At 41.9% G+C, this 25,775-nt stretch overlaps 1 protein-coding gene across 1 annotated transcript in view; it reads right to left on the bottom strand.

The window, feature by feature from the left end:
* Positions 1-25,775, bottom strand: part of LOC126162549 (uncharacterized) — a 126,695-nt gene that overhangs the window by 73,778 nt on the left and 27,142 nt on the right. The window contains exons 2-4 of the mRNA XM_049919130.1: positions 13,744-14,043; positions 12,478-13,112; positions 11,852-12,061 (exon numbers count right to left, since the gene is read on the bottom strand). Of these exons, the coding sequence (XP_049775087.1) occupies positions 11,852-12,061; positions 12,478-13,112; positions 13,744-14,043 (1,145 nt within the window). The remainder of the gene's footprint in view (positions 1-11,851; positions 12,062-12,477; positions 13,113-13,743; positions 14,044-25,775) is intronic.

Below are 25,775 nucleotides of genomic sequence, written 5' to 3' on the forward strand. Positions count from 1 at the left end.
CCGAATGATTTTGGGTTCAAGTGTAGCTTCTCCCCAACAAGTACACTGACAAGCGCATGAACTTGTACTTGAATCTGTGGTCTGGATTTGTATGGAGGCATCACACTTGGTCACCACCATCTTAAGGGCCAATGCACAAGAAGTAGCAACCACCAGAGGTTGCATAGCTTTGAAAGCTTTTGTAGCTTCACCATACAATATGAGTCTCACAACTTTCAACTCCCGAATATTCCTTTCCTTGTTATAAATTCCACAATGGCTGCTCCACACTGTGAGATTCCTAAAGCAGTTTAGACACTTTGGAGGCAGTGTAAAAGAATCACCTGATCTGTGAACTGAGCCTCCACAATTTCCACACATAGCCCTCCTGTTAATTTGATATTTGAAAGCATTGCACTGGACTGGGAACAAATGGTCAAATCTTAATACGGACATAGCCTGCAAGAATATGTTCAGGTAATTCTGGAGTGTTGAACATTAGAATAAATGTTGCAGTTTTTTCCAATGTGCCACTGACTTGCCTCACACAGTTCTGCACTTCCATGACACCCATATTTTCCCATTCTCCATGTAACTCCCAAGGGGCCATCTCCATTATATCGCAGCAGGTAACGGTGCCTCTACTGAATTTAACAACACCTGTTATACAACTCAGCCACAACAGTGTAGTCACCAAATCATTACTGGAAAACCAACACACACTTGAAACAAATGCAGTATATTGAAAGAATGACATATACAGAGCTGTTAGAGTTTGATGTAATCTCTGATCTACACTACATCTCTGAAGTAGAAGCTGAAGAATCTTTCTTTTTCATAGGATACTTTAGTTGCCGCCTTAGCAGCTAGTAGCTCCTGTTTTTTAAAAGTACACTGATGACATGCTTTCTGTACTGAAATCATATGCATCTTCTGCAGTAACAGAGCAATTAACAGTGCAATTTCACACTGGTACGAAATTCTGTCTTGTTCTTTCTTTCCAAACTAAAAACTCTTCCCACTGTGGAATTACTATGAGGTACCAGAAGAACACCTGTCATTAGTTTACTCAATAAAGAGTACTTTTCCAAGGCCATGCTTTTGAGTATTCCTCCTTAAATTTTCTAACAATTCCTAGTTTCTTAACAGTGTCACTAGTCCTGGTACTGTCATCACACACATTTTACTGAACCAGAATTGCTTCATTGTTTATCTTAAAATCTTCTGAACTTATTTCCCCAATGCACAGTCAGTATGCATTACAAAAGCATTCTATGTTAATTCATTTATGATAAATGCAATAAACGCTTGCTAATATGTCACACACATACACATTACTCATTAAACAGAATTTCACTCCAACTTGTCATCACAACAAAACAGACACCTGCGCAGGAGCTCACCAGGAAGAGTCATCATGTGACTAGCAAAGAACAACTGCACAAGATATACTTCATACCTTCATATCATATATGGTATTCGGTCTAATCAAAGTTCTATGAGGGGCAAGGAAGGACAAGTATAACAACTGTTTACGAAAAATGCGAAAAGAAATACTGTTGAGAATTCAAGTTGTAAGGAATGATTTTCTCTTGTGCTTCCTTTTGCACTTTATAAACTTATACCTACACATCAATAAAAATTGGAAAAAATTGTTAATTTTTGCCATGTCATTCGTAAACTCATAATTACTGAAGGAAATTCATAATTATGATGATTGATTCATAGCAACTGGCATCTCTGTACTTGGTCTGACTTCGCAGTTTCAGCTACAAGTGTTTCACTATAAAGTCATTTCACACTTTTTGAGGATCCAGCAATACCCTCCAATGCCTAGTGAATATAGAAAGGGAAGACCATCTTAAAGGCTTCCTCTGCTCTCTTGATTACAATGAAAATGTTGTGGCAGACTTGTGCCCTGTTACTATAATTCTGAAACTTCCTCTCAGATGGACTGAACAACCGAGCTCTCTCTTTCTTGGGTGGATGTAGGTACTACCTGATGGTACACCCATCCCATCACGAGTAGATGCCAATTTAGGTCACTCTATATGGATCCCATGAACCAATTGGGCAAAAAAAAATGTTGAGCCAAACAGAATCGTGCTTGCCTGAGCAAGCCTTATAAAACTGGGAGGGAGGGGGGCGGGGGGGGGGGGGGGGTTGCAGATGTCACAGAGGTTGCTTCCTAGGGGTAAGAAAGTAACCTGCGGGGGCAACCTGCCAAGGGGAGGCTTCCTCCCCCCCCCCTTCCCCCCCCCCACACACACACACAAAACCGTCCCTAACACTGGACGTAAAAGTGTATTATAGTTTAGTGTAAAGTCTGCTTTTACTCAGGAAATGCAACACTTTGGTAGTGGTTGCCTTGTCATCCGCAAGCATCTGAGGCAGTGAAGTAGGCAAGCTGTGAGTGTGCCACAGATCGGCCAGCACGGCGCACTCAACAAGACTGTGCGCTATTGTCAGTAGACTACTGCAGCTGCAGTGAGGAGGAGCCTTGTGATGCAGAAGTAACTCATGGGTGAGTCATGTGGCCAATGTGTAGTCAGCCAACACAATGGTTTATTTCTGTGAGAGCCCTGGATAGATGTATCCCGCACCTTACTGGACCCTTTCATCATTCTCAACTAGTTTTGGGTCATAATAGTCTGCCATTCCAATTTCCAGAGCCTCAAAATATTGTGTCAAAGTTGTAATCATAAGCCATTGCCCTGACGTCAAATTGCTCTACTGGAGTTGCGTCTTTAGCTAAATAGTTGGTGAGTTCATTTCCTGGAATGTGTATGTGGATCATTGTCCAGATGAAGGTCACTGACTTTCCAGAGCTGTACAGATCAACCAGTCGGTCCTGGATGTTGGTGACCAAATGATTTTTGGGACTTCACATGGTTACATCTTTTAAGCAACTCATGGAACCACTACAGATCGTGGCCTGGGGTTTGATAAACCACAAAGCCCGAGACATGGCAACCAACTCAGCAGAGAGTGCTTCTCATGTCCTCTTGCCTGTGCAAAAGCGTAACAGACCCCGTCATTGACTTTTGATCTGTCTTTATATGCATACTGAATTAAAATAATCATGGAGGACCAAGAGAAGCAAGTGTCAGAGAAGGGTAGCATCAACATCCTTTATAGGTTCACAACAGATGTACACTCATACCACAGGACAGAGCACAGACCATGGAGGGGGGGGGGGGGGTCAAGAGGGAGCTCTAGGAACACACAGGAGGCTGTTGGAGGTCCTTGAGTAGAATATTGAGTCGGATCCCAGCTGGCCTACCAACTTTTGGGCGATGAGCAGTCTGAACCATTGGTTGTGGAACAGAGTTGAGTGACATGGGTGAGTAGGCATCTGACAGATTGTGGCCGCGTAACTTGCCAGAATCTGCTGTCATCTAACACACAGTAGTGGGACACCAGCTTCCACCAGGAGGCTGTCAACGGTCCTAGTGGGATAAAATCAACACTTTGTAAAGTCTCAGAAGAACAAAGCAATCTGCAACCCACAAGGAGTGACTTATGAATCTGGAAAGCATTCAGCCTCTTCATGCAAGCTGCCTCGAGCCATCAGACATGTGGCAGCCAACTCGACTTCAAGTAACCAGTCACCCAAGATAAATTTCTGGGTGTGGATGCACAGTCCAGAGTCAGCAAAAATACATGACTCATGATTTTGCAGGAGAAAATTGATAGCCATGATTCAGGGCCCAGTCATGAACTCTCCAGACAACCCCCTGAAGCCGGCACTCAGCAGTGCGCAGTGATGCAGACACACAGTACAGGCAAAGATCATTCATGCATAGTGATGGAGAGACTGTGGGTTCACTGAATTTATTATTTCGTTGATGGTGATAGTGAACAGCATTACACTAAGAACTGATCCCTGAGGGACTCCAGTTTCCTACCGACAGTCAAACTTATCCGGACATGAAAAAGTTGGAGAGATAGGAAATTCTGGATAAAAATGGGTAAACTGCCCCAGAAACCCCACTCATGCAGTGTAGATAGGATGTGATACCATCAGGTAGTATCATATGCCTTCTGCAGGTCCAAGTACACAGCAATCAGATGTTGGTGACACGTGAAAGCATTGCACACTGCAGATTCCAAACAAATCAGGTGATCTATGGGAGACCAGAAAGCCCAAAAATCATTTTGAAATTGTGATATATGCCCTCCTGCTTCAAGGCATCAACAAAGACAGCTGTTGACCATTCATTTGAATAGCTTACACAGCCCATTCATCAGAGAAATTGTCTGGTAGTTAGTTTAAATATGTGGGACATTTCCCGTTTCAGGACAGGAATAACAGTACCTTCCTGCCATTGAGAGGGAAATTCTCCATCCTGCCAAATTTGATTAAAAAGCTGGAAAATACATTTCATACTATCAGCACAAAGATATTACAGAATTTGGTTGTGGATATTGTCAGGTCCAGGAGCCGTATCTTGACACTCTTCCAAAGCACTGTGAAAGGACATTATATGAAAGAGAGTTGTGTGCATGGAAATATAGCGGGTGGCAATCAATAAGGTGTTTCTGGGTCAGGAAATAAGGATGGTAATTAATGCAAGCAGACACTGCAGCAAAGTGCACTGCGAAACATTTGGCAAGTACTGCGGGATCAGTTACCATTGACAAGGATGACAGGAACTGTCGTTGAAGATGGCTGTAAATGCGGCAAGTTAGCCCATACTTGGGACGATGGGGTTTGTTATCACATAGATGATACATTTACTCCTGACATTCCTGCTTCCTTTTCTTTATTAAAAACTGCATTTTCACCTGGAGTCTCTTGAATGCTGTTAAATTATCCATAGAGGGATGGCACTTGTGCTATTAAAGTGCCCTGCAGTGTTCCCTGAGAGCTGTGGCTATATCTCCAGACCACCACGGCACCAGCAGTCCTCGGAATGAGCCGGAGGAGTAGGGTATTGTTGATGCTGCAGCGTGACTGATAGTATCTATAATATCCTGTACCAATCTGTCGATATCCATCGCTCGACTGGCAAAGTGGCTGTAGAGGAGAAAACCTGCCAATCAGCTTTCTGAAGCAATCAACATGGAGCATGTTCAAGATATCTGTGAGTGGAGGGGGAGAGAACAATAGGAAAATGGTCACTGTCACAAAGATTGCTATGGACATGCCACTGGATCAAGGTTAAGATACTCTGGCTGCAAACTGGAAATCAATAGCTGAAAATGTTCTGTGGCCCATACTGAATTGGGCTGCAGCTCCAGTGTTGAGTATGCAGATGTCCAATTCTGAAAGGAGGTATTCTAGTAATCTGCTCTGTGAGACATTGTGTCGCCGCCCCACAGAGGATTTCATGGGCATTGAGTCCTCCAATAATAGGAAGGAGGCAGGGAGCTGTGTCACTAACTCAAACAGTTCGTGATAATGGAAAGTTCCACCTGGGGATAGATAAACATTACATACTGTCTTCCAAACTGACAGGTAGATACTAACAGCCATGGCATCTAGTGCAATGATACGGGGCACCTGCTCAGTGAGAATATCAGAGCGTATGAGGTTACAGACCCCACCAGATGCTCTCTCAACATTAATGCAATTGGTACAGTAAGGTTTGTAGCTTTCCCGAGCAGGGACGTGTGTTGCTATAAACAGCGTTTACTGAAGCGCTACGCCAATTACGGAGTAAGTAGCCATTAAATAACAGAGTTCATTCAAATGGCGATAGTAGTCATTGTAATCCCACTGAAGGAGTGTTAGAGTCAGGTCTGAGAGAGTGGCGAATGGAAAATACGGATGTTATTACTTCGCTACCACTTTGTGGTTCACCTGAATGCCTGATCCATTATCCGTTCAAATGGTTCAAATGGCTCTGAGCACTATGGGACTCAACATCTTAGGTCATAAGTCCCCTAGAACTTAGAACTACTTAAACCGAACTAACCTAAGGACATCACACACACCCATGCCCGAGGCAGGATTCGAACCTGCGACCGTAGCAGTCCCGCGGTTCCGGACTGCAGCGCCAGAACCGCTAGACCACCGCGGCCGGCCATTATCCATATGCATACGCTTGACTGCTACAGGCATGGAGAGCAGAACATCTGAAGCCTCAGAAAGTAGTTTACCTTTCAGCTTATCCTTCTTATCCTTGTGAGACTTAGATTTCTGTGAAGATTTCCCAATTTTGTCTTCTGGGAGTGAAGAGGAGAATACTTTTCTTTGGCTTGCGGCCTGTGGCTGCTGGTCCTTGTCTTGAGAGAGGGGCATGTTGACAGGTGTCCTCGTCCCTGACGATGCCAGAGGATGACTAGGCATCTCTGTCCACAGCGATGATGTAGTAACTACCGGTGCTATAGGTGTACAGAATGATGTAGCTGACATTCCCTCCCCAACCAGGGCAGGTCCTGGAATACGACCAGGGTCGTGTCGTGTCGTGCAAGACCTTGTCATGGTGTGAGGTGTGGCCTGTGACACGTCATTCACAAAATTGGAGGCCATATCAGTCAGATGAAGCTGTTCAACCTTTTTCTTTGCATCTTGGTAAGACAGATGGTCAAGCACTATGTACTCTTGAATTGTCTTCTCCCTGAGCATTCTGGTGAATGAGGAGGGTGCAGTTCCGGACAGTTGACATACTGAGGGGATTGGTCACAAGGGGTGCCCTCACAGGACACCTGTCCACATGCCCTACAGACAGCCTCATTAAACCTGTGGGAGGACGTGTCCGAACCTTTGGCACTTAAAAAATCTCACTGGAAGAGTAAGAAAGTAAGGCCTTACATCACACCTACAAACCATGACAACCTTCTTAGGCCAAATGTTGCTGTAAAATCCATGATAAAAGCTCCACTCTTTTATCCTTGGATCCATTCTGGATGCAGTGAACAAAGTGGACTCCACACCATGCGAGATTAGTGTGCAACTCTTCAACAATCTACATCTACATCTACATCTACATTTATACTCCGCAAGCCACCCAGCGGTGTGTGGCGGAGGGCACTTTACGTGCCACTGTCATTACCTCCCTTTTCTGTTCCAGTCGCGTATGGTTCGCGGGAAGAACGACTGTCTGAAAGCCTCCGTGCGCGCTCTAATCTCTCTAATTTTACATTTGTGATCTCCTCGGGAGGTATAAGTAGGGGGAAGCAATATATTCGATACCAAATAACCCTGTGACGAAACGCGCCGCTCTTCTTTGGATCTTCTCTATCTCTTCCGTCAACCTGATCTGGTACGGATCCCACACGGATGAGCAATACTCAAGTATAGGTCGAACGAGTGTTTTGTAATCCACCTCCTTTGTTGATGGACTACATTTTCTAAGGACTCTCCCAATGAATCTCAACCTGGTACCCGCCTTACCAACAATTAATTTTATATGATCATTCCACTTCAAATCGTTCCGAACGCATACTCCCAGATATTTTACAGAAGTAACTGCTACCAGTGTTTGTTCCACTATCATGTAATCATACAATAAAGGATCCTTCTTTCTATGTATTCGCAATACATTACATTTGTCTATGTTAAGGGTCAGTTGCCACTCCCTGCACCAAGTGCCTACCCGCTGCACATCTTCCTGCATTTCGCTACAATTTTCTAATGCTGCAACTTCTCTGTATCATCCGCAAAAAGCCGCATGGAACTTCCGACACTATCTACTAGGTCATTTATATATATTGTGAAAAGTAATGGTCCCATAACACTCCCCTGTGGCACGCCAGAGGTTACTCAACGTCTGTAGACGTCTCTCCATTGATAACAACATGCTGTGTTCTGTTTGCTAAAAATTCTTCAATCCAGCCACACAGCTGGTCTGATATTCCGTAGGCTCTTACTTTGTTTATCAGGCGACAGTGCGGAACTGTATCGAACACCTTCCGAAAGTCAAGGAAAATAGCATCTACCTGGGAGCCTGTATCTAATATTTTCTGGGTCTCATGAACAGATAAAGCGAGTTGGGTCTCACACAATTGCTGTTTCCAGAATCCATGTTGATTCCTACAGAGTAGATTCTGGGTTTCCAAAAACGACATGATACTCGAGCAAAAAACATGTTCTAAAATTCTACAACAGATCGATGTCAGAGATATAGGTCTATAGTTTTGCGCATCTGCTCGACGACCCTTCTTGAAGACTGGGACTACCTGTGCTCTTTTCCAATCATTTGGAACCTTCCACTCCTCTAGAGACTTGCAGTACACGGCTGTTAGAAGGGGGGCAAGTTCTTTTGCGTACTCTGTGTAGAATCGAATTGGTATCCCGTCAGGTCCAGTGGACTTTCCTCTGTTGAGTGATTCCAGTTGCTTTTCTATTCCTTGGACACTTATTTCGATGTCAGCCATTTTTTTGTTTGTGCGAGGATTTAGAGAAGGAACTGCAATGCGGTCTTCCTCTGCGAAACAGCTTTGGAAAAAGGTGTTTAGTATTTCAGCTTTACGCGTGTCATCCTCTGTTTCAATGTCATCATCATCCCGGAGTGTCTGGATATGCTGTTTCGAGCCACTTACTGATTTAACGTAAGACCAGAACTTCCTAGGATTTTTTGTCAAGTCGGTACATAGAATTTTACTTTCGAATTCACTGAACGCTTCACGCATAGTCCTCCTAACGCTAACTTTGACATCGTTTAGCTTCTGTTTGTCTGAGAGGTTTTGGCTGCGTTTAAACTTGCAGTGAAGCTCTCTTTGCTTTCGCAGTAGTTTCCTAACTTTGTTGTTGAACCACGGGTTTTTCCCGTCCCTCACAGTTTTACTCGGCATGTACCTGTCTAAAACGCATTTTACGATTGCCTTGAACTTTTTCCATAAACACTTAACATTGTCAGTGTCAGAACAGAAATTTTCGTTTTGATCTGTTAGGTAGTCTGAAATCTGCCTTCTATTACTCTTGCTAAACAGATAAACCTTCCTCCCTTTTTTTATATTCCTATTAACTTCCATATTCAGAGGTGCTGCAACGGCCTTATGATCACCGATTCCCTGTTCTGCACTTACAGAGTCAAAAAGTTCAGGTCTGTTTGTTATCAGTAGGTCCAAGATGTTATCTCCACAAGTCGGTTCTCTGTTTAATTGCTCGAGGTAATTTTCGGATAGTGCACTCAGTATAATGTCACTCAATGCTCTGTCCCTACCACCCGTCCTAAACATCTGAGTGTTCCAGTCTATATCTGGTAAATTGAAATCTCCACCTAAGACTATAACATGCTGAGAAAATTTATGTGAAATGTATTCCAAATTTTCTCTCAGTTGTTCTGCCACTAATGCTGTTGAGTCGGGAAGCCGGTAAAAGGAGCCAATTATTAACCTAGCTCGGTTGTTGAGTGTAACCTCCACCCATAATAATTCACAGGAACTATCCACTTCTACTTCACTACAGGATAAACTACTAATAACAGCGACAAACATGCCACCACCGGTCGCATGCAATCTATCCTTTCTAAACACCGCCTGTGCCTTTGTAAAAATTTCGGCAGAATTTATCTCTGGCTTCAGCCAGCTTTCTGTACCTATAACGATTTCAGCTTCGGTGCTTTCTATCAGCGCTTGAAGTTCCGGTACTTTACCAATGCAGCTTCGACAGTTTACAATTACAATACCAATTGCTGCTTGGTCCCTGCATGTCCTGACTTTGCCCCGCACCCTTTGAGGCTGTTGCCCTTTCTGTACTTGCCCGAGGCCATCTAACCTAAAAAACTGCCCAGTCCACGCCACACAACCCCTGCTACCCTTGTAGCCGCTTGCTGCGTGTAGTGGACTCCTGACCTATCCAGCGGAACCCAAAACCCCACCACCCTACGGCGCAAATCGAGGAATCTGCAGCCCACACGGTCGCAGAACCGTCTCAGTCTCTGATTCAGACCCTCCACTCGGCTCTGTACCAAAGGTCCGCAGTCAGTCCTGTCGACGATGCTGCAGATGGTGAGCTCTGCTTCCATCCCACTAGCGAGACTGGCAGTCTTCACCAAATCAGATAGCCGCCGGAAGCCAGAGAGGATTTCCTCCAATCCATAGCGACACACATCATTGGTGCCGACATGAGCAACCACCTGCAGATGGGTGCACCCTGTACCCTTCATGGCATCCGGAAGGACCCTTTCCACATCTGGAATGACTCCCCCCGGTATGCACACGGAGTGCACATTGGTTTTCTTCCCCTCTCTTGCTGCCAATATGTAGTCTCAGATCACCTTGAATTCTTTTGTGCTTGTTGTGAGAAGAAATGGTGACTGGTATATCTCCTAACTTGACAAAGGTCTGAAGTGCCCATGATGGGTTGGCATGCGGTGTTTTGATCAGCAAAGATCCATTTCTCTGTTGCCGCAACCTCCCCAAACAGATCTTCAATATTTTCAACAAAAAGCATTGGCTTTGTAGTAGCAATAAAGCTGCCAACAGTGTGGGAACAAACCAAGAACTCAGCAAACTGTCCTCTTCCATTTTTCTGTGCCTTGGTTCTTATCTTGAGGCATGGTCAGTGATGGAAATACTGTAGGATTGTAAGCCTTTGCATTAAAATCACTGTTCCTGGCTGATGAGATGGCTGTGTTGGCACAGCTACCATTAATTTTGATCTGTTTCATCGCATACAACCTATCCCCATGTCACTCACTCCAATCAGAGGCTCTCCCCATGGCGCCATGTCTCCAAGGCAAAGGCCTCTTGGCACGGTAAATGTTGCCCAAGTCCTGGTACCCCAAAATGGACAGCCACCTACTCCTTGGCTGATGTGGAGAGGGTACAGCTCAGGCATCAACAGTGCGACCCCTGCATTGTCAGGGGGCTACCACCAAGAGGGTACATGAGAACCCTACCACGACGGACTGGCTAACACGCTGGATTTTGGGTGCAGAGGTAGATCCACTTGACTGGTAGGTGCAAAAGATAACAGTGCACAGTGGAGGGTCATTCCACATATGGCCCGCACTTTGGTAAAATTTGGAAAGTGGAAGTCAAACCCAAAAAGGGGCACCAGAATTTAAAAAGCCAAAAAAGTTAGATAAAAGTGTTAAAAAAGGGAGGAAAAAGAGCAAAATTTTCAAAAGTTCAAAGAACAGTCGCAAGACCAATCTAAAAATTCTGGCCCAATAAAAAAAGACTCCTATTAGTTGCCTCTTAAGACAGGCAAGGAGGGCTACGGGTCTATTCTAGCCCCCGACAGTGCAGGGGGAACACAGTTAGAGCTTGGAGGATCAACAGGGGGTGAACATTAAAGAATAACCAAACATTCATATGAAGCTATTTTCAAAAACAGACAACCCTAAATCTGGAAGTCTAGCTGGAAATTTTGTCTTAATTACTGCACCACATTCCTCAACTGCATCAGAGGGTACACTCCTGAAACGATGCAGCATTAGACAATGGTCATTTTACAATATGTAGTACTCTCTAAAAGATCAAACATTCCCTTCAGTTTATATCGAAGAACCTGATTCATCCTACACATATGACCAATAGAATAAGACACAGTTCAATACAGACATCACGAGGTTGAATTTAACAGAGCAAGGGCAGAGAGAAGATCATCTAGAAAATAAGTACCTTAATCCATTAAGAAATTCAGTTGCAATATGCATTTCATTGAAAAAGAAAATAGATAGAAGGAAAATAAGTGCACTCTCAGGTTCACTGTTCTTACCACATTTAACATGTAATTTTACCAATGGGAGATTTAAGTTTCACTGTAACATATTATGATAATTCAAGCACATCACTTTATGCCAATCAGTAAAATGGAAGATATCAGCATAACTGCAACATTTTCAGTTTGACAAACATAAGAGAAATAGCTCTTGCATATCTGTCACAGCTATCAGAAAATTAAAGTATAAAATTTATCAACATTTAGTCATCTCACAGAAGCCACAAATACTTTGCAGTCTCTGATGCCTACCTTGTCCATTACATCCTTTATCTGTAATATACTAAGTACAGCCATGTGAGCAACCTCATGACTGTTGGGCTGGTCCCTCAGCATTTTCTTAATTGCATATACTGCCCGAACAGTTTCCTGATGCATCAAACCAGTCAGTTTTGTGCAAAATTCATCGAAATATTCATGTGAGATCGTGGTACTGGACAGAATAGCAAGAATTGGTCCCACCTAAAATAAATATAAAATAACTATCTTCACTCTGTTAACTATTTTAAAATGTTTGAAAGTATCGCAAGGGGACTAATGTTAGATGTATGGCAGCAGTAGCTGAATATACTGTATTTTACTTTTCAAAAAATATTGTTGTCACTATTGTGCTTTCTCATACAAAAATGCTCATAAAACATTATGCCATAAAAACTGTGCTCCCAGAAAAGACTCAAATTGGGAGCATTGACTTTCTTGAAGGCTAACATTCATACTAATTACACTTTACATGCTCAACTAGAGAGATAAAAAACAGTTTCAATATCTCAGTAATGATACTCAACTAAGCAAAGAAAAATACTGTAGTCACTTCTGAAACATTATTAACTATTGCTCCTGAGAGAAAATGCAAGCACACTTAAATTTTGTGAACATACCTGTAAGGCTAACAGCTGATTCTCAAATTCATGCTTCCTGGCTTCAGGATCAATTTGGATTATTTTAATAAATTCGTGCCACTGGAAATGAGACTGGACAATAATTTTCAGAGCGTTTCTCACAAAACCTTTTGCAAACAATGCAGATAACAAGTTTACAATACTTGCATCTATTTCCTTCACATGTTCTAATGTTATGTGGCCAGACGAACTAGCCTTGTATTTGAACAAAACAAAGTAAAGGAGTGCTAGGAATCTTGATACTTGTGCAACAAATATATTGTCAAGGCTGCCATTTAACAGTGACCATGCCACTGTCTCTAAACTGTATTTGTTTATAATGCCACACAAAACAGCCAAATTTCTTACATCCATTGAGGTTTCAAAAATGTAACACATTATACCTATACTTGGTAACATTTTGTCTTGTTTGCTTTTTACGTCTACTGCGAAGCTGTTTCTGCCAATAAGAACAGGATTCATGGCATATCTCATAATTTCTTCAACAGCTGCAACACCAGGTGTTCCATCCTTTAGCAAGTTACTAAAAAGATCTGCGACAAACTTTTGACCTTCCCGAGCAACATATATGCTTGCATCGCTAAGGCAGAAGTTTATGACATCCTTCCACAACCCTAAAATTGAGCAAAAAGAAAAGTAATTAAATGATAATGCTTATATTTAACTGAAGAAAAAAAGTTGTTTGTGTACACACACACACACACACACACACACACACACACAGGGAGGGAGGGAGGGAGGGGGGGGGGTATTTTACAATAAAAAACAACGAATGGCAAAAGTACAGACTCATCAACCAGAGACTGTGGTCACACGTGTGTATGCAAGTTGTGTCCGTGTGAATTTGTGTGTGTGTGAGTGCTCGAATTCCAATGAAGACCTTTCCAGCCAAAAGCTCACTTGTTTGAATTTTTTTGTTGTGCTTATCTGTGACTCAACATCTTAGCTATCCTCTTCATAAATGTATACTTATATATACTGTGCATATGTCTATTGTGAGCAGCTTGTTTTCACTGTATTATGATGACAAATCCTGTATTAATGTGATAAGTACCCTGGATGAATACATAAATCAAACCAAAGTTTTCTTCATATGACAAAATAAATAACTGCAACATTCTTAACTTACAGCTAAATAAAAATTATGACTTAATCTGTAACAATTGAGTGCTTTCCAACTAGAATTTACACAAAATCGTAATTGCTATATACACAAGTGGTAACATTCACATAAAAGACATTTACCATTAGCTACTACCCATCTTCTTCCTTCCTTATGCTGTATGACTGACGACAGCAGAATAGTATAAGCTAAATTTAATGAAACATTTTTGTTGTTCTGAAGCTTCATTTTTTGACAGAAGATACTGACAGTGTTCATTTTCTGTAGAAAGGTAAATCTCTGTTCATCATGTGTAAGCACTGCCAATAGTCTCAAAGCAAATGCCATTAATGAAGGATGAGGTGGCAATAACTGCCACGACTCTTGCACTTGGTGGAGCCACTCAAGACACAGACCACCACTTGTTGACCAGTTTCCATTTTCTGAAATAAAAACAAGGTGCTATTTAGCATCACAAAAAAAAATCAACACAGAGAGCAAGCTAATTATAAAAAAATTCACTATGGGACCCAAGGGGGAGAGGGTGGGGGAGACTGAGCTAAAAATGGTAAAATTTAAGTTAATGATGAACACAACTAGGAAAAACCATCTTTTATTATTTGAATATGCTCTCTGTGGTGCTGGTTGAGGCAGTCACTCTGATTAAATATCGAAGCATAGCATCACAAGTCAACATGAAATGGAACAAGGAAGTCGTACGGCAAGCTAATAATCAACCTATATCTACATCTATACTCTCCAAACTGCTGTCAAGTGCATAGCAGAGGCTATGTCCCAGTATATCAGTTATCATCACTTTTTCCTGTTCCACTCATGTATGGAGAGTGGAAAGAATGACTGAATATTCCTATGCAAGCTGTAATTAATCTAATGTTGTCCTCATGATCCCTACAAGATCAATAAGTAGGAGGTTGTCATATATTCCTAGAGCAATCATTTAAAGTCTGCTCCTGAAATTTTGTAAGTAGGCTTTCTCGAGATAGTTTACACCTATCTCTTCTTTCGGCATCCCCGTGACACTTTCCCTCGCGTCAGACAGATCTGTGCTCTTCATGCTGTCCTTCTCTGTATACGCTCAATGGCCCCTGTTAGTCCTCTGTGATATGCGTCCCAAATGCTTAAGCAATATTTTAGAATGGGCCACACAAGTGATTTGTAAGCAATCTCCTTTGTAAACTGACTGCATTTTCCTAGTGTCTACCGACAAACCGAAGTCTGGCACTTGCTTTATTTACAATTGAGCCTACATGATTGTTTCATTTTATATCCTTCCAAAGTGTTATACCAAGGTATGAATTCATCGAGTCATTGATATTATAGTCTATAGGATGCTACTTGTTTTTCATTTTGTTAAGTGCACAATTTTACATTCTTCAACATCTAAAGCAAGTTGCCAATCTTTGCACCACTTTCAAATCTTATCACGATCTGACTGACTGACTGTACAGCTTCTTTCAGAGAGTACTTCATTATAGATGACTGCATCATCTGTGAGATGTCTGAGGTTACTATTAATATTGTCCAGGAGATCATTTATACATAACATGAACAAAAGGGTCCCAACACTATTCCCTGGGGCATTCCCAAATTTACTGATGACTCTCCAACCAAGATAACATACTGTGTCCGCACTACCAAGAAATTCTCAAACCTGTCACAAATTTCACTTGATAAGCTCATACAATCATACTTTCCATAATAAGTGTAGATGAAATACTGAGTCAAATGCTTTTCAGACATTGAGAAATACTGAATCTATTTGACTGCTTTGATCTGGGGATTTCTCATGAGAGAAAAGTGAGAGCTGGGTTTCACATTATCAATGTTTTTGGGATCAACGTTTGTTAGTTTGAAGGAGTTCATTCTGTTCGAGGTATCGCATTACATTTGAACTCAGAATATGTTCTAAGATTCTACAACAAATGAATATCAAGGATACTGGATGGTAGTTCTGTGGGTTGTTTTTGCTATCTTTTTTGTAGACAGACCTGTGCTTTCTTCAACTACTGGGCATGGTTCGTCACTCAAGGGATTTATAACAGATTGTAGTTAGAAGAGGGACTAACTCACCTGCAAATCCAATGTAGAATCTCAGGGGTTCCGTAAGCCCCTATAACTCCATTCAATTTTAACAATTTCAGTTGACAGCATTGACACTAATATCTATTTCACTCATCTTTTCAGGGGTAAAGGAATTAAATTGGTGCAAAAGTCCTGAGTTTTCCTTTGCAAAGGAAAATTTGAAAACAGAGTTAAGCATTTCTGCTTTTGCTTTGAAACACTCAATTTCGGTGGTCAAAGTGCTGCGCATGGCAAACTGAGGCTGTCCAAAACTGGTACTGAGGCAAGTGTGGTGCGCCACGGACCACAGATGACAGTAGTGAACAATGGCTCTGGAGATGTGTACAGATGAACAGATGTGCAACTATTGAACAATTGACCGCCTAGATGAACCAAGTGTTGTAACTGCGACCAGGACGATCGCGGGGTAGCAATGACGGAAAGCACGGCGAGAGCCCGCGAACAATAACACAATGGGAGAGGGTGGACACGACCAACAAAAGACAGAACGAATACAACCAGACCGAACAAAGGAGTCACAAGGAAACAAATATGTCCCCTCGTACACAGAACAAGGAAGTAAGCTGTCTAGCACATTGTGAGGTGTAAACCAACGTACGCAAGATTAAACTGGCTGGCTGAGCGAGAGGCAGGCGCTTAAGTACGCTATCGGGGGGCGCCGCTATTGGCCACTGGGACCACGTGTTCCACTGTGGCACCCTCACACTAAAAGCGGGCCAGGAGGCACACGCTGCCAAAGCTTACGGCGCGATGGTGCAGAGACCTCTATCGGTCTTCGATGTCAATGACGTCTGGTGCGGATTCAAATTCCACGGCGCACGGTACCAGACCAAGCACCTATCAACAGTGTCTCCTCAATGAGCATTCAGCAAATGTTGTTGCGTATGACTCTCCGCAGCAGGCACCTGGTTCATGCACTCGTGCTGACCGCTGTTCATCGGCAACGAGGCTGAAAATTGCATGCCAATACCACAAATGGATATCTATGGCATTGTGACAGGGGGCCTTTTCAAATGAATCATGTTTTACACTCAAATGGAGAGGTGGCTCTTGGCATGTACAGCATGAAACATCTGAAAGCAAGCACAGGAGGATGCATTATGGTCTGGAAAATGTTTTTGTGGCATTCTCCGGGCGATCTCATTATTCTGGAAGGCACAGTGGATCAACACAAGTATGCATTTACCCTAGGATCATGTCCACCCATACACGTAGTTTATTTTTCCTCGGCATGATGGCATCTATCAGCATGACAATGCAACATGTCACACAGCTTGCAGTGCACATGTGTGGTTCAAAGAGCATCAGGAGCAGTTTACTTTACTCCCCTGGCCACCAAACTCCCCAGTTTTAAACCGGATCTACGATTTGTGGGGTCACCTTGATCGAGCTGTTTGCACCATGGATCCTCAACCGAGCAACCTAGCACAGCTGGCTGTGGTACAGGAGTTGGCATGGTTCCATATTCTTGTCAGTACCTTCCAGAACCTCACTGACTCTCTTCCTGCACGTCTCTCAGCTGTCCGTGCTGCAAATGGTGTTATTCTGACTTTTGACAGTTGGTCTCATTAACATGACTGGACAGTGTAGTTTATGGGACATATAAACCCCTCTACTTCTTTTAGTTGCCCTTTGTACCTGCTGCTACAACTTTCTCATGGTCACTGATACCAGTTTCAATGTGGATGTCCTCAAAGTGGTCTGGTCTATTTTTTGCCATTAGACCCAATATATTTACATCACGAGTCTCGGGGTCCCAAATTATTTGCCCTATTTAGTTTCCAAAGAAGGCATTTAGTAATGTTTGACAGATAGTCTTGTCCTGTCAACCATTTACAACTCTGTAATTATCCTTATTGATTGATTGATGATAAAGTCACATAGGTACAAGCAAACTGAGAGTTTCTCTAAAGTTTTCGGCTACACCAAGAGGTGAGTCTGATGGTAGGTAGAAGCATCCATTATAATATTATGCCCATTCCTAGTCTTGCCCAAATGATTGCATATCCAGTTTCAATTTCTATCTCAATGGATTGAGTTTCTTGTCTACAGCAACAAATACACCATCTCCATTGCCCAGTAGCCATTGCTTTTGGTATACATTTAATTTTCCCCAAAAATCTCACTGCTGACAGATTTAGATTTTAACTAGCTTACTGTACCTAGCATTATGTGAGCTTCATTACTTTTTATATCTACAGCTGCTCACAGAATATGCAGTGTAGCCAGAGCTTTATGTCCTTGTACGCTATTCTCCATATCAGGAAGAGTCTGGATACATCCCTGATAGACACAATCTTTCAGATATAGTCACGACCAGAAGTCACATGGATTTAGGTTGGGTGTTCTGCAACTCCACACGTCCTGAAATTGCACAGAGATCATGCGGTCGCTACTGAACGTTTTTTGAAGCAAATCTTTCAACTGTCAAGCAACATATGGTGTCACCCCATCTTGCATGAAAATAGTGGTGTCGACAAGGTTGCATTCTTGGAAAGCTGGAGTCATGTGTTGCACAAGGAGGTCCTTATAACATGCAGATGTCACAGCGCATCTAACAGACTCGCGAGGTGTAATCACCTCAAAGAAAAAATGTACTGAGACTGAAGGAGCTTGTGAAATCACACCGTACAGTCACATCAGTTATGTGCAGTGGATGTTCCTGCACAACGTGTGGCAGAGTATATCCTCATATGCGACAGTTCTGGGCATTCACAGTAATGCAGAGTAAAATGTGTCTCGTCTATCCAAAGAATATCCTCTGGCCACATGTCATCTGTTTCCATGTGTGCCAAAAACGAAAGAGAAAAGTTATGGTGTTGTAGACTATCTTAAGGCTTCATTTGGTGCACATTCTGAATCTTATACAGATACCAGTGTAAAACGTGTCGCAAAATCTTTTGAACAGTTGACCAAGGTAGAGGCAATATCCTTAACACAACTCAAGCACTTGATGCAGAGTTTGAGCCATGTGCTGCACAGTCAGCTATAGCTACAGAGCTACAGCAACTTTATCAACAACTGCCATGGAAATAGGCCATCTCCCTCTCCCTATTGCACCATCTAATTCATCTGTTTCTTCAGATTTCTTGATCATCCTCTTTGATACATTTATTGACAAGGGGACTCTTCTTCACAGGTGTTTCTTTTGGCATTATTCCCGCAATACAGTGCTGCTATTGCTGCCATTCTCATAAAGCAGTGCATGATCTTTCTTCTCAATAGCCACTGCATTTTGTACAGACACCTTCCAACCTTCCTAACCCTTTTCATCAATAGTCACTTCACGAAAGACACAAACGACACAAAATAGCTTCCTGATGTCAAAACAGAAAACATTTCACATTCTGATTGCTTACAGTGCCATATTTTCACTTGATGGCAGAAAGTGGAACTATTATAGTTTCAGCATACTCCAAAAGTGTACCAATTAATGAACATACCTACATTTCAACATCCGGCAATGTGTATAGCCCACATAGCAGCACTCGGAAGAGCCTCAGTTTAATTATAACTACCGAGTACTAGATTTTTTTTCTGTATAACCATGCCATAAGATATGTCACATCCTGAACACTTGAAATGGTTTTAGTTTGATTTATAGGTGCAGTCAGATTGTAGATTGTACTTACACTGAAGAGCCAAAGAAACTGGTACACCTGCCTAACATCACACAGGTCCCTCGCAACCATGCAGAAGTGCGGCAATATGACATGGCATGGATTCTACTGATGTCTGAAATAGTGCTGGAGGGAACTGATGTCATAAATCCTGCATGGCTTACCATAAATCCATAAGAGTGCAAGGGGGTAGAGATCTCTTCTGAACAGTACATTGCAAGGCATCCCAAATATGCTAAATAATGTTCAGTCTGGGGAGTTTGGTGGCCAGCAGAAGTGTTTAAACTCAGAAGAGTGCTCCTGGAGCCACTCTGTAGCAATTCAGGATGTGTGTCTTCCTGGAATTGCCCAAGTCTCTCAGAATTCACAATGGACTTGAACGGATTCAGGTGATCAGACAGGGTGCTTACGTACATGCCACCTGTCAGAGTCATATCTAGAAGTATCAGGGGTCCCGTATCACTCCAAGTGCTCACACCCGACACCATTACAGAGCCTCCAACAGCTAGAACAGTTCCCTGCTGACAAGCAGGGGCCATGGATATTTGATCTGCTTGATACAATTTGAAATGAGACTCATCTGACCAGGCATGTTTCCAGCCATCAACAGTCCAATGTTGGTGCTAAGGGGCCCAGGCAAGGCATGTTTCATTAAATGGTTCACACGCTGACTCTTGTTGATGGCCTAGCATTGAAATCTGCAGCAATCTGCAGAGGGGTTGCATTTCTGTCATGCTGAACGATTCTCTTCAGTCGTTGTTGGTCCCATTCTTGCAGGATCTTTTTCTGGCCGCAGCGATGTCAGAGATTTGATGTTTTACCAGATTCCTGATATTCACAGTACTCTTGTGAAATGGTCATACGGAACAATCCCAACTTCATCACTACCTCAGAGATGCTGTGTCCCATCACTCATGTGTCAACTATAACACCATGTTCAAACTCTTGATAACCTGCCATTGTAGCAGCAGTAACTGATGTAACAACTGTGCCAGACACTTGTCTTACATGGGCGTTGCCGACATCAGTGCTGTATTCTGCCTGTTTACATATCTCCGTATTTGAATATGCATGCCTATACCAATTTCTTTGGCACTTCAGGGTATCTCATTTCCTTTATGTAAAGCTGTTTGTGATTTAGCTTTGCTGTCATGTATGATAACCTGTTCATCTTCAAATAAAATAAAGTTAATATGTTTATTCCTCCCAATATTTACATCTGACTGTGTTCTCTCTCTTTTTTCATTCTCTGGTCATGCCATCTATGTAGATATTGAATAATATTGGTGACAAGCTAAATCCTAGTTTAAAGCCTTGATTTGTTTGTATCTTAGGTGTCGTTTCCTTACCCATCTCAATTCTAATTCTGGTGATCATATATAGGCTTTTCATGACTTGGATCAGATGTTTAGGGCTTCCTCCTCTCCTAAATTCTCATCTCCTTTGAATCATCTGTTTCAGTGCAAAATCATCATCTATGCATGATCTTTCCTTTCAGAGACCTGCTTTTTCCTCCATTAAAATCATATCATAGGCATCCATTTATTATTTTGCTGTAGATTTCATAAGAAATGTTCAGAATACTTACCCCCTGTAGTCAGATGCACTATTTATTTCACCTTTCTTATATAACAAAATGACCCTTGCTATTTTACATCCTTCCAGTACCTCATATTTTACCCAGAACATTTCTCTTTTTGGGTATTGGTGTGACTTGCACAATTTTCCAGTCTTTAGGTACAGATCTTTCTGTGAGCGAGTGGTTGTCTATAATTGCTAAATATGGAGCTATTATATCAGCATACTCTGAAAGGAACCTGACTGGTATACACTCTGGACTGAAGGCCTTGCCTTTATTAAGTGATTTAAGCTGCTTGGATACACTAAGGATATCTACTTCTATGTTTCTCACCTTGGCAGTTGTTCGTGATTGGAATTCAGGAACATTTACTTCGTCTTTTTACTTCGTCTTCTTTGGTGAAGGAGTTTTGGAAAACCATGTTTAATAACATTAGTGGCACTGTCATCAATGACTTCACCATTGTTATCATGCAGTGAAGGTACTGATTGCATCTTGCCATTGGTGTGCTTTATGTATGACCAGAATCTCTCTGGGTTTTCTGCCAGATTCTGTGACAGTTTCATTGTGGAAATTATTAAAAGCATCTTACATTGAAGTACATGCTATATTTCGAACTTCTGCAAAACTTTGCCCATCTTGGGGATTTTGCGTTCTTTTAAATTTGGCATGCTTTTTTCATTGCTTCTGAACCATCGATCTGACCCGTTTTGTGTATCATGGGGGATCAGTACCATCACTTATTAATTTATGTGGTATATATCTCTCAATTGCTGTCGATACTATCTCTTTGAAATCATTCCACATCTTTTCTACGCTTACATGACCAGATCGGAGGAGTGAAGACTGTCTCTTAAAAAGGCATTAACAGCATTATCAGATTTTTTAAATACATGTTCCTTTCTGTTGGTTGTGAGTGTTAAAAGTATTCAGCCTAGCACCAACTGCCTTGTGGTCGTTAATCCCTGTATTCGTCATGATAGTCCCTATCTGTCCAGGATTATTGGTTGCTAAGAGGTCAAGTATGCTCTCACAACCATTTATGCTTTGAGTGGGCTCATGAACTAATTGTTCAAAATAATTTTCTGTGACAGCATTCCAGACAATTTATGCCTGCCACTGGCTTTAAATGTGTAATTTGTCCATCATATCGAGGGTAGATTGAAGTCACCACTCACTATAATTGTATGAGTGGGGTACCTATTTGAAATGAGACTCAAGTTCTCTTTGAACTGTTCAGCAACTATATCTTCTGAGTCAGGAGGTAAGTAAAACGATCCAATTAATAGTTTAGTCTGATTATTGAGTGTAAACTGTACCCATACTATTTCACAGGAACTATCTACTTCAATTTCACTACAAGGTAAATTACTTCTGACAGCAATAAATACTCCACCACCAACTGTATTTAATCTATCCTTTCTGAATACTGTTAGCTCATTTGAAAAAAATTCGGCTGAACTTATTTCCGGCTTTAGCCAGCTCTCTGTACCGACAACTATTTGAGCTTCAGTGCTTTCTATTAGGGCTTGGAGCTCTGGTTCTTTCCCACCACAGCTATGACAATTTACAACTACAATACTGATCGTTTCTACAACTACCTTACTGTGTTTTACCTGCCCCCTTTTAGACGGACGTCCATTCTGTGATTTCCTGAGACCTTCTAACCTAAAAAACCGACCCCCGGTACCCGTGTAGCTCCTTCCTGTGTGTAGTGAACTCTTGACCTACTAAGCAGAACCCAGAAATCCACCAACCAATAGGGCAAGTAAAGGAATCTGGAGCCTACACAGTCACAGAAATGCCTGAGCCTCTGATTCAGACCCTCCACTCGGCTCTGCACGAAAGGACCATAGTCAGTTCTACAGACGATGCTGCAGATGGTGAGCTCCGCCTTAATCTCACAATCTTTACCATTTCTGCTAGCTGCCCAAAACCAGAGAGAATCAAAACCAGAGAGAATCTCCTCCAATCCAAAGCAACATACGTCATTGGTACCAACATTAGCCACTACCTGGGGTTGGCCGCACCCTGTACTCTTCACGGCATCCAGAAGCACCCTTTCCACATCTGAAATGAATCGGCCCCGTATGCACACTGGCTTCCTTCCCCTCCTTGGCAGCGATGTACCTAAGGGGCCACATTACGTGCCTAACGTTGGAGCTCCCAACCACCAGCAAACCCACCCTCTGTGAATGACCAGACCTTGCGGGCTGAGAAGCTTCCTCTGGAACAGGGTGGACAACTGCATCCGGCTTACAAACTTTGTCAGCCACAGATAACACCCAAAACCTGTTCGTCAAACGAACCCGGGAGGTTCTACGATCGGCCCCATGGAAAGTCTTTTGCTGTCTGCCGGACTTTGGAATGATCTCCCACTTGATCACATGTGCGGGGTCAATCTCAGTGCAGGCTGTACCCAGGGAGGCCACAGCAGTGGACCAATCGAGGGACACATGGGACGTGCTTGAAGTCACTCGCATCCCCACATCTGACTCCCCATAGTGATACCCCTTGGCAGCAGCCTTGAGCTGAGTGACGGAAGCCAACACAGGCTGGAGCTGTGAGCGAAGGGTCACCAGCTTGACTCGTGTACACAGCAATCGCATTTCCTATCCATTACTGAAGTCGCTCATGTGTGAAGCTCGTAAAAATACATAACAAACAAATGGTGTATTCGCCTTATTAGCAACAGGAACTCGAGGTGCTCTGTCACTGACGGCCTAACCGACACTGAGCTATACTAACCAAAACAAACAAAGGCCTATACAATACGAGAGGCAATACCCAGGTTGGTAACAAGGGCGGTACTGTACGTTACACTGTTATTAAAATAAAAGGTTGTGCCCAGTAAGCACTCGAACACTCAAGAAATTACAAAAATAAACTAGTTTCTACACAGGTAATTGAAAATAAGTCACCCCTGTTTGAAGCTCATAAAAATGTATAACAAATGAATGGTGTACTCACCTTATTAGCAGCAAGAACTTAAGATGCTCTAAGAGAATTCCTCCATATTTAATCAATTCAGTACTAATTCCATCTAGTCCTAGTGATTTAAAAATTGTTTTCAGTTCCATGAGTTCTATATTACATATTCCTTGCAGGTGATCTTCTTTATTTGCTCCTTTGATTTCTGGATGGCGCCATAGTTCTTTATAATGTGCAATTCAGTCATATGTTGGTATTACATTTTGATTTATCATCTCTCTTTCTTCTCTGTTGAGATATTTCATTAACCTGAATGTTATTTCCTGTCTCCATGGATATTATGTTCACCTCTGCTTATAAACTTGTCCCACAGTGTACTATGTGCTGATCTTACTATTGCTTTTGCTTCTCTTCTTTTCCAACTGTATTGCTCTTTAGTTCTAGTGATTTCTTCTGTAAGCATTCATTATAAGCTTTCTGTTTGTCGTTAATGGCTTTTTGTATCTTTTCATTTCAATTGGTCCTACATTTTTCACCTAGCACTTCACTTGTTATCTGCTTTACAGTGTTTTAACATCAAACTATTCTTCATATGTATTGACTAGTTTGTATTTTATTGAGCAGTTATGTGAGTCTATTCTAATACTGATTTCTTAAGCTTTCTTCTTGCAATAGATGTACCTTAAATCTTTTGTTTAAATTGTTTCCAGCTTTAATTTTACTTTTTACGGACTGCTTTTTCCATCTTGACCATAGCTGGAGTTCTGGTCTTACAAGGTAGTAGTTCATAGTTATATTTTTACCTCTATATACTTGAGTGTCTATTATCCTTGGAGCTAACATTTGCTTAATAATTAATTAATCTATTAATGAACAGTAACCTTGTGCAAACCATGTAAATTTGTGAATGTCCTTTCTTCTTAAAGAAGGTGTTCGTTACTTTCAATTCATTAAACATTACAAATTCCCTTAGGTTTGCTCCATTCTGATTTACAGTATCTTCCCCATTAGCACCTATTAAAATAGGAATTGGCACTTTTCCAATTCTAGCATTTAAATCTACCATTAAAATTACATGGTTCCAATTGCCTGTTTTATTTAGCCATTTCTGAAGTTCTCCATAACAAAGCTTTTCTCCTTCCTTTTTCCCTTCCTCTGCTGCATAAGTTCCTATTATTGTTAGGTGTCTTCTGTCATATTTTAATCTTACTGTTGTTATGAGTTCTTTATTTAATCATTAGTATTTTAATACTCTCACCTGCAGGGGATATTTCTTTGAACCTTACACTGATACTTCTGGGACAACTATCAGTATCTGGACTGGATGAAGAGTCATCTAATCTAAAAAAGCTTTGTGCACCACACACACAGTCAGCAACCTGAGTATCAACCTGTGATGTATAGTGCACTCCTGGACCATTTATGTTTACTGAGTGAATTGTAGGACAGTGTAGCTCCTCTATAAAGGAGACTGCACACTGATCACTTGTGCAACCCATTCTTGAGTACTACTTCAATGTTTGGGATCTCCACTAAATGGGATTAGAGGAAAACATCAAATCAATTTTCAAACATGCTGCTAGATTTGTTACCAGTAAGTTCCACCAACACACAAAGATTACAGAAATGCTCCGTGAACTAAAATAGCAATTCCTGGAGGGAGAAGACATCCTTTTTGTAACATACTTCTGGGAAAGCAGGGAGCTGGCATTTGCAACAGACTACACACCAATCCCACTGCTACGATCACGCATCTCATGTGATGACTGCAAACTGTGAAGACCAGATAGGAGAAATCAGGGCTCATCTGGAAGCACATAGACGGTCACGTTTCCATTTGTGAACTGAACCATATGGTGGCATGTAGAGTATGTACTTAGACGTAGATAAAAGCCACAAATGTGAACCACTTCAGAAAGTATGTATGTACATGGGAAAGCAC

This window comes from Schistocerca cancellata, chromosome 2, assembly GCF_023864275.1.
Source record: "Schistocerca cancellata isolate TAMUIC-IGC-003103 chromosome 2, iqSchCanc2.1, whole genome shotgun sequence".
NCBI classification, from domain to species: domain Eukaryota; kingdom Metazoa; phylum Arthropoda; class Insecta; order Orthoptera; family Acrididae; genus Schistocerca; species Schistocerca cancellata.